The sequence below is a fragment of the Pelobates fuscus genome, chromosome 5 (assembly GCF_036172605.1).
Source record: "Pelobates fuscus isolate aPelFus1 chromosome 5, aPelFus1.pri, whole genome shotgun sequence".
In the NCBI taxonomy this organism is placed as follows: domain Eukaryota; kingdom Metazoa; phylum Chordata; class Amphibia; order Anura; family Pelobatidae; genus Pelobates; species Pelobates fuscus.
In genome coordinates this window covers 40,233,359-40,249,201 of record NC_086321.1, presented here as the reverse complement: position 1 = coordinate 40,249,201, position 15,843 = coordinate 40,233,359, and the positions used below count along the sequence as shown (strand labels likewise).

Here is a 15,843-nt window from a genome sequence, read left to right as displayed (position 1 = left end):
AGCCTGGCATCGCATTCAGCTCCTCTATTTGGTGTGACTAATGTATAAGATTGCTTCTGTGGCACTCACAGTTAAATAAAGCAATAAATATAATGAAAACAACATCTACACCAATCAGTAAACATGAACAGTGTATAAAACCTGGGGCAATGTTTAGATTTGAAAACCAACATGGGGGGCCGCCAGTCAGTGAGCAAAATAACAAGTCTTGAGGGAAAACGTTTTAGATCCATATAATATTATTCATATATTGTAGACGTTCAGTACATTTTCCTTGCATTCCTTCTTTATTTTACTAGTCACAGACTGATGCAATTTCCAGGCATGATGATGTTATTATCACAGCTGCAGACAATTAAATGGCTAAAAAAAAAATGGATGCAGTACCCCTGTTTGATAATAAAACCATTATTCCCCATTTATATATTTCACATTTTTCATGATACCTGTTGAGGCAGGGGGATGCTTGTGGATACATACGTGATGCCTATATATATATATTTTTTTTTTTCCAAGATAAAGAACATTTCTTTAAATAAATGTAGATCTATCCACAAAGGAGATATTGGCATAAAGGCTTCAATTCCATTCAGATTTTCCATATAAAGACACGACTCAACCTACTCTGAGGGTCGACGCAGTTCAACAGTCAAATGGATAGTTTGAAATGGAAATTGCATTTAGTTTAGAAAATGCATTCACGGGTAAACTAAGTCATGTTCTGATGAAAAAATATCAAGGAAAACTAACAAAATTATAGATTTGTTTTTTTTATCCCTGCTTCAAGATATGGTGCCAAACAATTCTCAGCATAAATGGTGGTTTTAGAAAAGTGAGTGACGAGATAAAACAGGAGAACCTCATACAGATTGTTCTCCTGCACTCATCACAGCAAATACATATAAGTATACGATTCATTTTCTCTCATTTTCAAATATGTTCGAGTCCCAAGGCACACAAATAATCCAGTTACAATGTTGTAAATTTAAGAAATAAATTAGTTTATGTACATATATTGATTTTTGTAACACTTTAGAATTCTTTTGTGCTAATTCACCTTTACTCTCAAACCGGTCTATAACTAAATGGTAAGTACCGTATAAAACATTCCTCACTTCTAGGTTGTTGTTTCCACTCACTGTTGACAGATGAGGCTGAGCATCTTTTGTAGTTGCCGACAGAGTAATTATGCATCAATTAACACCGAAAAAAGAGCAGTTTGGTAAATGTTACTTGACAGAAAGTCCATTTGGGTTTGCTGTTTGCTAACAAACTAGTGTAGATGACAAAAGCTGTTTGTGACAGTGACATATAAATAGAATATTGGACTTTCTTCCACGGGTGGACCGTGGAGGGGGGGAGGAGAGGACTTATTGTAAAGGAATCTAGATAGATTAGATCTGTGCCACAAGAGGATTCACGTGTTTTACTTTGTACACCATATGTGGAGTAGGGAGATAATATTTTGTCAGTATATAATTAGAAATTATACTGCCTACTAATCTGTACCAGGGTTCAGGAAACTGTGACAGGTTTCAGAACCAAGAGACACAATCAATAGACAATATGGACAAGGTATAAAAAACAGCCACAGAATAAAGAAAATAATATCCACAATCCAGAAGTAATGACAAAACACAACATTTAAAACAAAACACAAAATACTAAACAAAAAATAAAAAGAGGCAACAAAAGGAAGGAACACGTAAGGTGATACAGTAGGCTAAAAGGTAAAGATGGAAAGATCAGAATTTTAGTTTGTACTACGACCAAATGTCAATTATTTTGCCTAAGCATTGTCAAATTACAGTCAGAATTGGAAGCATAGGCTACCTTTTGGCTACTCCTATTATGATGCTGGGGTGACACCTTAGGGTGTCAGCATCATGTGTCAAATATTGTATTTATGTGTCTGTCAGTGATTGAGTGTGTGTCTGTCAGTGAGTGTTTTTGATTGTGTGTCTGTCAGTGTGTGTGTGTGTGAGTGTGTCTGTCAGTGTGTCAATCAGTAAGAATGTGTGTCTGTCAGTGAGTGTGAGTGTCTCAGTGTATGTATGTGTGTTTGTCAGAGTGTTTCAAATCAGTGTCAGTGTGTCAGTCAGTGAGTGTGTGTGTCAGTGTGTGTCTGTCAGTGAAAATATGTGTTTGTTAAACTTATGTGAGCCAATGATTGTGTGTCTGCCTATGAGTGTATGTCATTGAATGTGTATCAGTGAGGGCATGTATCTGTCAGTGAACATATGTGTTGGTTAAATAGTGTGTGTGCCAATGAGTGTGGTGCGTGTATGGGTCAGTGAGAGTGTGTGTGCTTAAAAGGATGAGATAGGAAGAAGTGGAGTTCTAAGAAGAAAGGTTGGAGCCTAAAAAGGAAGGGTTAAAATTTACAAAATAAGGGTTGAGAAAGGAGTGGGGCAAATTTAGATAAAGTTTTTAAATTTAGAGAGTTCCCAAGTTTAGTCCCGAGTTTAGCCATGCCTATGCAGCACAAAATCAAATTACGCCACTGTTGCTGCCACTAATCTGCTGAGTGGTCTCACTATTTGTAGTATTTGTGCAGTAGAGCACATACTGCAAAATTAATCATGCTTCACCTCAACAGACCCATCCATGTAAGATGCTCACTAACAGAGAAAGAAACCCAAGGGCATTGGCCCAATAAATCCCAGGTCTCTATTCTACTTGCTTTTGGCATAAATGTACTAAGATGTATAGATTCTGATAGAGGACCGTGATTCCAGAAAACAATAGGTAAATAATAAATAAAAATATCCCCAAGGATGCAAAACTAGCATATAAACATATCAAAAACATATCATAACACCGCAATATTGTATATTGATTGCTTTGCAGACAAATGTAAACATTTGAATTATGCAAATTTACATATTTTTCTTTTTCACATATTTGTTCAGGCTTTATAAAACATTTCAGAAATTAAATGCTTTATACACTATACCGTGTCCTTTATCCTGAACTATTTTTCACAGTTTCTGAAATCTTAGTATAAAAGTAAAAACACATTTTTCTCACATACAGTAGGTGTGACAAAATAGATAAATAAAACTGGTCAAACCCCTTGCTTAAAAGTGTTTGTAAGGACCCTAAAGGCATTACTAGCAATGCGGCTTACAGAATGTGGCAACAGAATGAAAACATTATTTTAGTGTAATGCCCACATACAGTTAATATAGTTAAATCATATCTTTCCACTCTCCGGACTGCTACTGTAATGCTAACTGTGAAATGGTAGAGTCAATTTACTCTCTTATATTTTTAAACAGTTTACATGGTTAGAAGAGGGAGTAGCGCCTGCCTTAAGAGATTCTTGGGTGTTGGTAAGTATGTAACGAGATAAAAAACAGTACAACAGGTATATTGGGCTATTTGGTGAAACACATCAGTGTTATCTCTTTATTTTTTTTATTTTTTCACTTTTAATTATACTCGAGTATAAGCCGAGTTTTTCAGCCCATTTTTTGGGCTGAAAAACCCCAACTCGGCTTATACTCGAGTCAAGGTCTGTATTATGGCAATTTGCATTGCCATAATACAGACAGGGGGGAGAGGGGTGCTGGCAGAGCTGTACTTACCTTTCCTGCAGCTCCTGTCAGCTCTCTCCTCCTCTGCGCCGTCCGTTCTGCTCTTCTGTCAGCTTACACTGTAAGTCTCGCGAGAGCCGCGGCTCTCGCGAGATTTACACTGGGAGCTGACCGAGGTGCTGACCGGACGGCGCGGAGGAGGAGAGAGCTGACAGGAGCTGCAGGAAAGGTAAGTACAGCTCTGCCAGCACCCCTCTCCCCCCCACTGAACTGCCACTGGACCACCAGGGAAGGAGAGCCCCCCCTCCCTGCCATATATCAAGCAGGGAGGGGGGACGAAATTTTTTTTTTTTAATAATAATAAAAAAATAATAATAATTTAAAAAAAATTAATAATAACAAAAAAAAGGGGTATAAGGACCACTATGGGAGGGGGGGGGTATAAGGACCACTATGGGAGGGATGGGGTGGGTTAAGGACCACTATGGGAGGGAGGGGGGTATAAGGACCACTATGGGAGGGAGGGGGGGATAAGGACCACTATGGGAGGGAGGGGGGGGATAAGGACCACTATGGGAGGGAGGGGGGGGATAAGGACCACTATGGGAGGGAGGGGGGTATAAGGACCACTATGGGAGGGAGGGGGGGGATAAGGACCACTATGGGAGGGAGGGGGGGATAAGGACCACTATGGGAGGGAGGGGGGGGGGGATAAGGACCACTATGGGAGGGAGGGGGGGTATAAGGACCACTATGGGAGGGAGGGGGGGTATATGGACCACTATGGGAGGGATGGGGGGGGATAAGGAACACTATGGGAGGGAGAAGGGGGATAAGGACCACTATGAGAGGGAGGGGGTGGGATAAGGACCACTATGGGAGGGGAGGGGGAAGTAAGGACCACTAGGGGAGGGGTGAGTCAGGACCACTGGGGGGGGGGGGTGAAGGAACACGGGGGTGGGGAGGTAAGGACCACTGAGGGAGGAGGAGGGGAAGTCAGGACATATGGGGGGGGGGGGCGGCAAAAAATGTTTTGCCTACGGCGGCAAATATCCTTGCACCGGCCCTGCACACACTGCATTCACACACTGCATTCATACACACACACACTGCATTCATGCACATACACAGTGCATTCATGCACACACACACTGCACTCATACACACACTGCACTCATACACACACGCTGCACTCATACACACACGCTGCACTCATACACACACGCTGCACTCATACACACACACATACGCACACACTGCATTCATTATACACACACTGTAAATAAATATTCAATTAATATATTTTTTTTAGGATCTAATTTTATTTAGAAATTTACCAGTAGCTGCTGCATTTCCCACCCTAGTCTTATACTCGAGTCAATAAGTTTTCCCAGTTTTTTGGGATAAAATTGGGGGCCTCGGCTTATATTCGGGTCGGCTTATACTCGAGTATATACGGTATGTTTTGTTTTTTTGTTTAAAAAAAATTATTAATTTTATAACATTCCTGAATCATTCTGACTTTCTTTTAGAGTCTGAACATCATCTTCGTTGGTGGGAAACATACCACCTAAGCCCTGAGGATTGAGAAAAAACTACATTTTACTTCTATACTAATGAGCACAACTCCAATATTTCTATTATATTTTATATATTTTAGTGAGCACTATATTTTCTTTCTGCTTTTATCCACATATACCACCATGAGAGCCTTAGCCATTTTATCTGGAGCCGTTAAGAGGCTCCACACATTGTGAGTGTATCATCAGGCAGGGAATGGAAGTAGAGCTGATATCTCTACATATTGTAAGTAATTATCTTCTCATTTTTTCTATTTACATCAAACATACAAAAAAAATTTGTCTCGTTACATACTTACCAACACCTGAGAACCTCTTAAGGAGCTACTTCCTTTTCTAATCGTGTATACCTTCTCCTGAACTGGAATAGAGAGACTCTTGTTTGGGTTATTTAACCTGTCTTTTACACCTTGCTAAAATGCTAAAATGCTAGAAACCTACCACATATATATATATATATATATATATATATATATATATATATTTTTTTTTATTTATTTTTTTTATTTTGTTTAATTATAACATCTATTCATTTGTTAGTAAATCAGCTAGCATAATGTATAGGTGAATTCTTCCATACTTTGATCCAATATAAATGTATCTCTACCATGACAAGTACATTTTAAATATAATTCTGACATTTATGATTCTTTTGCTATTCTACCAATCATTTTTCTATTTCCTATGTTACATTACTGATTTGTTTTTTTACCTCCTGTTGGTCGGTATCGTAGATGACGAGGAGTCGAAGGGGATCGACTTGGAGAATTTTCTGCTGTATCTGAAGACTGACCACCTTCAGGAATGGTTCTGTCCAGTGGCATGGATTCTAAAACAGCAGCTGTAAACAACACATGGGTCAACATGGGAAATGTAAATAAACAGCATACAATTACCACAAGGTCTAATAGCATGCACTCAATCCCAACTTGAGAAAGACCTCACAGGTCGAAACATACCTGTTTGACATTTGGTTAAAATAAAATTGCCAGCTTCAACCTTGGAATGTCTAAACCTCTCTCTGAGGACTAAAAGTAGTACATTTCATTTTGATTTGACAGCATAGAATTGTTTTAAAATCTGATAAAGGGATATTTACTTGGATAAAATGGCATTTTTAAAAAGTTTAATCTACATCAAAGGGCTTACATGAGCAAGGTATGTATCCAGCAGACAGGGCTGCCATCAGATTTTTTGGGGCCCTTTACACATCTCAGGGTTTGAGCCCCCAGGACCCACCCTAAGTCCACCCACAAGAATGCAGTGTGTTTGTGTAGAGTGGATGCAGTGGATGTAGAGTGTGCGTGCATGTGTGTATAGTGGATGCAGAGTGTGTGTGCACAGTGGATGCAGTGTATGTTTATAGAGTATACAGGGTGTGTGTATAGTGGATGCAGAGTGTGTGTGCACAGTAGATGCAGTGTATGTTTATAGAGTATACAGGGTGTGTGTATAGTGGATGCAGAGTGTGTGTGCACAGTGGATGCAGTGTATGTTTATAGAGTATACAGGGTGTGTGTATAGTGGATGCAGAGATGGTGTGTGTGTGTGTAGTGGATGCAGTGTATGTGTATAGAATATACAGGGTGTGTGTATAGTGGATGCAGAGATGGTGTGTGTGTGTGTGTGTAGTGGATACAGTGTATGTGTATAGAATATACAGGGTGTGTGTATAGTGGATGCAGAGATGGTGTGTGTGTGTGTAGTGGATACAGTGTATGTATCTCCTGTGTCTGTCTCCCTCCAAGTCAATGGTGCTACCATCAGCTCCACCACGCAGGCTCGCTGCCTAGGTGTTCTCTTTGACTCCGACCTCTCCTTCAAGCCTCATGTTCACTCTATTGCCAAATCCTGTCATTTCCATCTCAAAAACATTGCGCGCATCCGCCCCTACTTAACGCCAGATGCGACTAAGTTGTTGGTCCATTCCACTGTACTTTCTCGCCTTGACTACTGTAATCCGCTTCTCAGTGGTCTTACGTGCTCCCAACTTGCACTGTTACAGTCCATAATGAATGCGGCGGCAAAGCTCATCTTCCTGTCCGCCCGCACCTCCCATGCCTCACCCTTCTGTCCTACATTGGCTTCCTATAAAATATAGAGTTGAATTTAAAATTCTGGTTCTTGCTTTCAAATGTCTACATAATGCTGCTCCCACCTATCTATCCTCCCTTATACACAAGTATGTCCCGTCTAGGCCCTTACGATCTGCTGAAGACTTACGTCTATCTTCTGTCCGTACTCCCACCTCTGATGCTCGCCTTCAAGACTTCTCGAGGGCTGCACTGTTCCTGTTCGCTTCCCTCCTCCGTTAGATGCTCACCCAGTCTCCACTCCTTCAAAAAATCATTAAAAACCCACTTCTTCATAAAAGCGTATCAATTAAACTCTTAATAGCTCCCAACTGATTCCTCTTCTGCAACTATCACTAGTCTAATACTATCCTTACCTTTTGTGTCATTTTACCCCACTCCCTCTAGCATGTAAGCTCATTGAGCAGGGCCCTCAACCCCTCTGTTCCTGTGTGTCCAACTTGTCTGGTTACAACTACATGTCTGTTCGTCCACCCTTTGTAAAACGCTGCAGAATTTGATGGCGCTCTATAAATAATAATATAATAATAATAATAATAATAATAATATGTGTATAGAATATACAGGGTGTGTGTATAGTGGATGCAGAGATGGTGTGTGTGTGTGTGTGTGTGTAGTGGATGCAGTGTATGTGTATAGAATATACAGGGTGTGTGTATAGTGGATGCAGAGATGGTGTGTGTGTGTGTGTGTGTGTGTGTAGTGGATGCAGTGTATGTGTATAGAATATACAGGGTGTGTGTATAGTGGATGCAGAGATGGTGTGTGTGTGTGTGTGTGTAGTGGATGCAGTGGATGTGTATAGAATATACAGGGTGTGTGTATAGTGGATGCAGAGATGGTGTGTGTGTGTATGTGTAGTGGATGCAGTGTATGTGTATAGAATATACAGGGTGTGTGTATAGTTGATGTAGAGTGTGTGTGTGTGTGTGTGTGTGTGTGTATGTGTATAGAATATACAGGGTCTGTGTATAGTGGATGCAGAGATGGTGTGTGTGTGTGTGTGTGTGTAGTGGATGCAGTGTACATGTATAGAATATACAGGGTGTGTGTATAGTGGATGCAGAGATGGTGTGTGTGTGTGTGTAGTGGATGTGTATAGAATATACAGGGTGTGTGTATAGTGGATGCAGAGATGGTGTGTGTGTGTGTGTGTGTGTGTGTAGTGGATGCAGTGTATGTGTATAGAATATACAGGGTGTGTGTATAGTGGATGCAGAGTGTGTGTGTGTATATGTGTATAGAATATACAGGGTGTGTGTATAGTGGATGCAGACATGGTGTGTGTAGTGGATGCAGTGTGTGTATATAGTGGATGAAGTGTGTGTGTGAAGTGAATGAAGAGAGTGTGTGTAATGGATGCAGTGTGTAGTGGAGGTATTGTGTATGTATGTGTAGTCGATGTACTTTGTGTATATGTGTAAATATGTAGCATAGGGGCTGCATTCTCTGGGCAAAAAGTTTTTTGTTTAAATGTAAAAAACTTTGTTTTGATTTTGTTTTGCCCTCCCTGCCTCTTACCTGAGGCCAAGGAGGGGTTATTACAATTATCACTCAGACTGTCAGGCCCACAAGAGTTGGAGAGGACCTGCCAGAGGGGGAAGATGGCATTTACTAGGCCCATTCTTCACTATACATGCAGCCGGGGGCCCACAGAGGCATATATACAGGGCCAGCGCTACCATAAGGCGGCACAGGCGGCCGCCTTAGGGTGCTCCGGCCCAGGGGCGCAAATGTCCGGGTGACCGGCAGGAGAGAAGCACACAGCACTCCTCTCCTGCCGGTCACTTCTTGTAGCGTGACTGAGCGGCGGCGGCGGCAGCAGCCTCGCCACAGACCAGCCTTCCTTACTGCATAAAGCCGCGGACTGTGTGGAGGGGGTGGGGATATGAACACGTAGCACACAGCCTGGCTGGCTCCTTGCAGGAGCTGGAAATACCGCCCCCTCCGGATCTGCATGTTTGAAGCTGTGTGAGAGAGCAGAGAGGAGGGGCTGGGAGAGGAGAGCCAGCCCATAACTCCCAACAACCTCAGCCAAATCTTCACCCACACTGGATTCCAGGGAAGCCACCCTCCTGCACCCAAAAGGTAGGAAACAGGAGGGTGGCTATAAAAGTATATATGATTAGCATGTGACTGTGTGTGTATCTGTATCTGTCAGTGTGTGACTGTGTGTGTATCTGTATGTCTGTCAGTGTGTATGTCTTTATCTGTATGTCTGTCAGTGTGTGACTGTGTGTGTGTATCTGTATCTGTATGTCTGTCAGTGTGTATGTCTTTATCTGTATGTCTGTCAGTGCGTGTGTCTGTATTTTTATGTCTGTCAGTGTGTGTATCTGTATGTGTGTCTTTGTGTGCATCTGTATGTCTGTCTGTGTGTATTTGTTTGTATAAGCATGTCAGTGTGTATGTCTGTCACTGTGTCTGTGTGTGTCAGTGTGTGTGTGTATGTTGTCAATCTGTGTATCTGTATATGTACCAGTTTATATATATATATATATGTGTGTGTGTGTGTGTGTGTGTGTGTGTGTGTGTGTATCGCAATGTTTGTGGCAATGTTTGTGTAAATGTGCATACATCTCAGCAGTAAAACGCCAACACTACATACAAAAACAACCCCTGCATTCAAACGTCAACACAACACACTCCTACATTCACATAAACATACTCCATACTGTATACAAAAACATGCTTACATTCAAATACATAAACACTGGCCTGAGATGTAAATATGTACTTGTGACTGCATGTGTGACTGCTTGTGTCTTTATGTCTCTCTATGACTATATGTCTGTGTCTGTCTCTGTATGACTGTGTCTGTATGTCTCTGTATGACAGTCTGTCTGCATTTATATGACAGTTTACCTGTAAGTGTAGATTGTTTGACTGTGTCTGTATGCATGTGTTTGTTTGATTGTGTGTCTGTATATCTTTGTCACTGTGTGCCTAAATAACGGTCTGTATGCCTGTATGATTGTGTGTTTCTATTTTTGTGTCTTTGTGCATATATGTATTTTGCCCATGTATCTATGTTTGTATGGGAGAAGGAGACAGAAAGGGGCTGGGGGAAGAAATAGACATAGAATGTGGCTGGTGGGGAAGTAAGAAATAAACAAGAGGGGTTGTAAGAGACACACTAAAGGGGGTGTAAGAAACAAAAGGGCAAGACATTAAAGAGAGGGGATATGAAGCACTAAAGAGGGTAAGAAATTCAAAAGGGGGCTACGAGACTCAAAGGTGAAGATGCATTTTTTTGTTGGGGGGGGGGGGGGGGCATCTTCGCCTGTGTAGCCAAAAATCCTTGCACCGGCCCTGCATATATATATATATATAGAGAGAGAGAGAGAGAGAGAGAGAGAGAGAGAGAGAGAGAGAGAGATAATACCTCTGTAGATATGCACATTGGGAATGTGGGACCTGGGCAACCTACAACTGTATCAGCTGTACCCCCTGTTGGCAGCCCTGCGAGCAGATGATCAGAGTTAGCACTAACACTGCAGTAAATATTTAAAGATATTAAATAAGAGCTGCTGGAGCTATGCAGCTACCCAGCCTGTATTGAAAATATGTGTATGTATTTACTTGGGTAAATTATCCTTTTTTAGTGAAATAACTGAGAAATATCCCTAGAACTTTCTAGTGAGTAGCACTTTTTATTCTATGAGTAGTCAAATGTGTCCAACATGTAACTTTGTTTAGGAAGATATATTTTGCTTTACTTGGTACATTAACATTAAAGGAGTTCTCCCACCCCCCACATAATCTGTTATGGGGCACTGTCTTACATTCTGGAGTTAAACTGTTAGCAATATTGTATCCTGAAGCCCTTCACCTAAAGAGAGTTAAACAATGTTACCCAAATAATTGAAAGTCATATCATGGGTGCCTGTATCAATTTTCTTCTCACAATAGAATATACAATGATAATACATAATTATCTTGGACTTATTTAAAGAAAATTCACAAAATATCCTTAATTTTCTTGTGGAATATAAACATATCTGGGAAAACACAGTAGTCTGAAAAATTCCACTGAAATAACGCAAGATCTTTTTTAATATCGAAAACCAAAATGATCTCAATATAGAAAAAAATAGCATCTCTCAGTGACACAAAACGAAATACATCCATTTAAAAGTTATTGATCATAACAAATAACCTTGTACACATCCGAGTTCTAAACCTTGTTATGACATTATGACGTACACATGTCACGCATAAAAGGAACTTTCAGGATAGACTTGTTGTAATATTACATACACATTATTCCTGGGCTTAAATTGAAGTTTCTTCATTCCTAAGTAGTTCCATGGACTATATTTTTTTTAACCCCATTGCCAAAAAATACCTCTTCGAATGCTTCTCCGAAGCTTGTTACATAAATCGATGCGGGGGTTTTCTGAGTTTTCATCAATGGGTCCTGGACTTTGATCTGGTGAGGACAGACCTTTGCTCAGATCCAGAGGTACTTTATTAGTAGTGGGGGGTGGAGAGGTGGCAGGGCTGAATACGGAAGTGGGGCTACTTGCACTGGATGATGTAGATAAATCCAGAGCTCCGATTCTATAGTTTAATGGGGAATTGAGTGACAGTTTCCTGGCTCTGACAGGTGATGATGTCCTTGACAGTGACAATGGCGGGGGGGAAGAAAATTTGCGACAAAGATGTGGCGATTTTCCATCACTCAAGCTTTGATTGGAAGCAAAAAAAAGTTCTAATGACCTGAGGATAAAACACACATGAAAAGGCATAATCATATTCAGTGGATACAGTAATTACCTGCTAGGAAATAGCTAAATGACAGTTTATTGTCCGTTAATATGTTGAATTACTATGTCAAACAATTGTGACCACCATTTCAAAAAGAGGGCAGAAGAAGGTCAAGCACAAGAACCAAATGACCTATGTGCATTTTTCATTCTACAATAGTTTTTAGATTCAACATCATGGTTCTATCTGGAGTTTCATTCAAAATACACTCTAAGCGCCATGACAACAACAGCTCATTATACAACTCCAAGACATTGGGCATCATCCCTGCTGTTTGTGTGAAATTTTGAGTATACTATACTTGATTGTATTATTTTGTGCAAGCCTTTTATCACTTCTTGTTACTGTGTGTATTTTGATATTGTGATTTCAAATAAAAATTATTGTTTTAGGTTCTGCGTATTGGTGTCCTTATAACATCAATGTTTTTATTTTGAATTTTTTTTCTAAAATCTAATTTTATGAAAACCTAATAAATACATATTTTTATTGGAAATATCTTCAATTGCATCAAAAATGTGCATATTTAACCTGGACTTTCCTTTTATCGACCACAACTATGGTATATGATTTACAATTTAAAAAAAAAAATACATTTAGGGTGTAAATTAGATAAATAATAACCCATTTCCTTCTCCCATGAGTTGATATGATTTGTTTATCAATGATATGATGTCCGATCTAAAATAAAATATAAAATAGCATTAAATAAACATGTTAACAGCCTTTGTACCTTGTAGAGCATGCTGTCTTTTTGTTAATACATAATAGCAAAAAAATCGAATAACAATAGCCAATGAAAGAGCACTACAACTAATCGCGAAACATCCTAAAAAAATAAACGAATCGCCTCTGGGAATATTAACCATTGCTATTATATGGATTTGCACTAATAGAGTGTATTATATAGGATCATACTGAAAGGAAAGCTCTTAGGTGTATCACAGCCAGCTGCTGTTGCATTAGGATGAGCCACAGAGATCGGAAAATGAATCAAATTACAGTTAGAGTGCCTTAGGACAACCCACCACATTGTAGCATTAAGTGTAATAGTGGCTCACCTGATAGGAATTGAGGTGAAAGGTCTTTTATAAATATTGGATAGCTTTTCCAGTACAACAAACGCAGTAGTAAATATCCGATAGGTGTGCAGAAATGTATTAAGAAAATCAATGCTGAGGAAGCGAAGGTCAGTCAGTCTCTCCAAGAGGCGCTCCACGCTTGCATAGCGGATCTGAGGGACTTTGCAGGAGTTCAGCGTTTTGCTGAAACAAATGTCAACGTTGTCTCTGTGCAGCCGGGTATCTGATCTAAAACACACACACAAAAAAAACCTTCCTGAATAGGGTGGAATTAATAAAAAAATGATTTTTAAAGGGAGAAGTAAATATATTTACCGAATGTTAACATTGTATATATATCTCAGTCTCTATTTCTGCATCTCAAGGGTAAACAAAGGTATACTTATCCCACAACATTTTCATTTTCTCACTTTTTTTTTTGTATAGAATGTTTTATTGAGAGGAAGCAAACAAATATCCAGGCACGCCTGAGGTTTCTTCTAAAAATCAGTGTTTATTTGAAACAAGTAAGACGACACAACGTTTCAGCTTCTCTCTGAGCCTTTGTCAAGTCTAAGCCTTTCTCAAGACTTGGTAAAGGCTCAGAGAGGAGCCTTTGAGAAGAAACCTCAGGTGCGCCTGGATATTTCTTTTTTTCCATTTGATGTCTTCGGGCATTGGCCCTCCCTTTTTGGGGCACCCCGCAGGAAGTAGTCCCCCTTTCTTAGTGTGTGCTTTTTACTCCTTTACTACTTTTTTTTTGTGTGCAAATTATTGAGAAGAACGAGCATACAAAACAATGCAACGACAACAGTTGTGTACCTATGTTAGTAAATTAACCTCTAGATTTCACTTAGTTGGAAGCATAAATGTTCAGTAAAGTGTTCTAATACAGATTCTGAAGCATATTTTGCATGCATTGAGTACGAATAAGTTGGGCTTATGCAATGTATGATCATATAATGTAACTAAACCCCCATTATTTTGCCTAGATTAGGTGCTTTTAAAAAAACTTCTGTCCGCAGAAGAGTTCCAAGGATAATCTCAACTGCTCTTTAAACTGTTCAATTCTATATCAGTTTATACACAGCTGGGTTGATGTGGCCTGTGGGCTTGCATCTAATGGCCATTTGAGTTACTAAATAACCTCAATTTTTTTTTTTAATATGCATGGGGATTTGGGTCATTGCGCAGGTAACTTTTTTCATATATTTTTTTTTTTTTGTTGTATGTATGTATTGGGGCTGACGTGTACTATGGTCATTGCTGTCGCCCAGGAGTAGTGGGAGTTTGAGAGCAGGACTTTTTTTTTTCTGTATTTCTATTCACTTTTGTATCACACAGCTATGTTACTATGCTGCCGCCCACCCCATGTGTTCCCTATTAAGGGTCAATACGTATGTAGGGGTTTAGAAAGCTACCCCTCTGTGTCTCATTAGAGATCTGTTTGCCTGAAGCTAAAGGAAGCAAGGTGAATAGTTAGTGTAGGACCCACCTAAGAGGATTGCCTTGACGTGGCAAGTGCCCTTGCATCTAATGGCCATTAAAGTTACTAAAAAAACCTCAATGTATTTAAATATGCATAAGGGTTTGGGCTAGTGAGCAGGTAACCGTTTTTGTGTGTGTGTTTTAGAGTAGCTGATCCTATATGTGCATGGCGCAGCTCGACTGCATCACATGAGTTTTCTTTTGTGCATGCGGAATGTGCATGCGGAATGTGCATGCAGAATGCGCAATAGGGACTAATTTGACGCTGGCAACCAAGAACTATGCATTCTACTTTTGCCTTTCTAAAAGCTTTCCTGGAATGTCTTATAGAAGTTATGATTTTTCAAAGCACTGGCTGCACAGAAATGGGAGCATGCTCAGTATGTTCGAAGCACCATGACATTCTAAACACTATTCTTAAATAACTTTATACTTTTATATGTTATTATGTTATGTGTAGTCTTTATTTCAGCTATATCAACCTATAATCTGCTCTGGGATAATATTAAAACAGACCACTAGAATGCTTGTGTTTGGCCATGAATGGGTTTTTGTTTGTCTGTTAGTGAAGAGACAGATGTGCTCCATTTTGTATTGTCCCTGTGTTCAATATTACATTATTGAAATTAAATGTATTTTATCCCATCTTCCACATAAAGTGCTACACGTTGGTTATTTGCAGGAATAATATTTCCTGCTTTTTCTTGTCGTAAAAGCACACGTTACAAAGGGCACCAAAGTCCTCCAGGGTAATGTTACATCCGGCAGGGCTGTGCTATTGCTCTGTGATTTTATATAATACAGGTCAAGTATTTCTTCTAACGTAAGGTTTATTGCAGTATGAAGGACAATGAAAATGAATGAAAATAAACTCGTATTTAGGAGAGCTCACACGTTTGCATTTAAAATAAAAATTAAAACAAAATATTAAAGGGTGTCCATCATATCCCAGGATTTTTAATATACTGTTTACTCATACTCTATATTTAAAAGGTTACTCCAACCACCAGGACTATTTCAGTGATTTGAAGTGGTTATGGTGGTAGGAGTTTAGATGTGCAGCATTTCTGCTTGAAACACCGTACATTCAGAGATATTTGCACTTGTGTGCCAGGGGCTAGTTACATTCCCGGCACACATGACTTTTGGTAGCCTTAGACTCTGTTCCAGACTGCCTTTTGTAAAATCCTGGACATATTTTATATCTGTCGTCAGTGCGCTCTACGCATTGCGCTCGGAGATAGCAAAACGGTCCAATCTCTAGCTAGCAAGGCAGTACAATCTTTATGTTGGATGGGGCGTGGAGATCAGC

General features: G+C 39.9%; 1 protein-coding gene across 4 annotated transcripts in view; it reads right to left on the bottom strand.

Moving 5' to 3' along the window:
- Positions 1-15,843, bottom strand: part of RASGRF2 (Ras protein specific guanine nucleotide releasing factor 2) — a 295,529-nt gene that overhangs the window by 84,462 nt on the left and 195,224 nt on the right. For all 4 annotated transcript variants that reach the window (XM_063453728.1, XM_063453731.1, XM_063453730.1 and 1 more), the window contains 3 exons: positions 13,044-13,292; positions 11,561-11,934; positions 5,832-5,960 (listed from right to left, as the gene is read on the bottom strand). In XM_063453728.1, the coding sequence (XP_063309798.1) occupies positions 5,832-5,960; positions 11,561-11,934; positions 13,044-13,292 (752 nt within the window). The remainder of the gene's footprint in view (positions 1-5,831; positions 5,961-11,560; positions 11,935-13,043; positions 13,293-15,843) is intronic.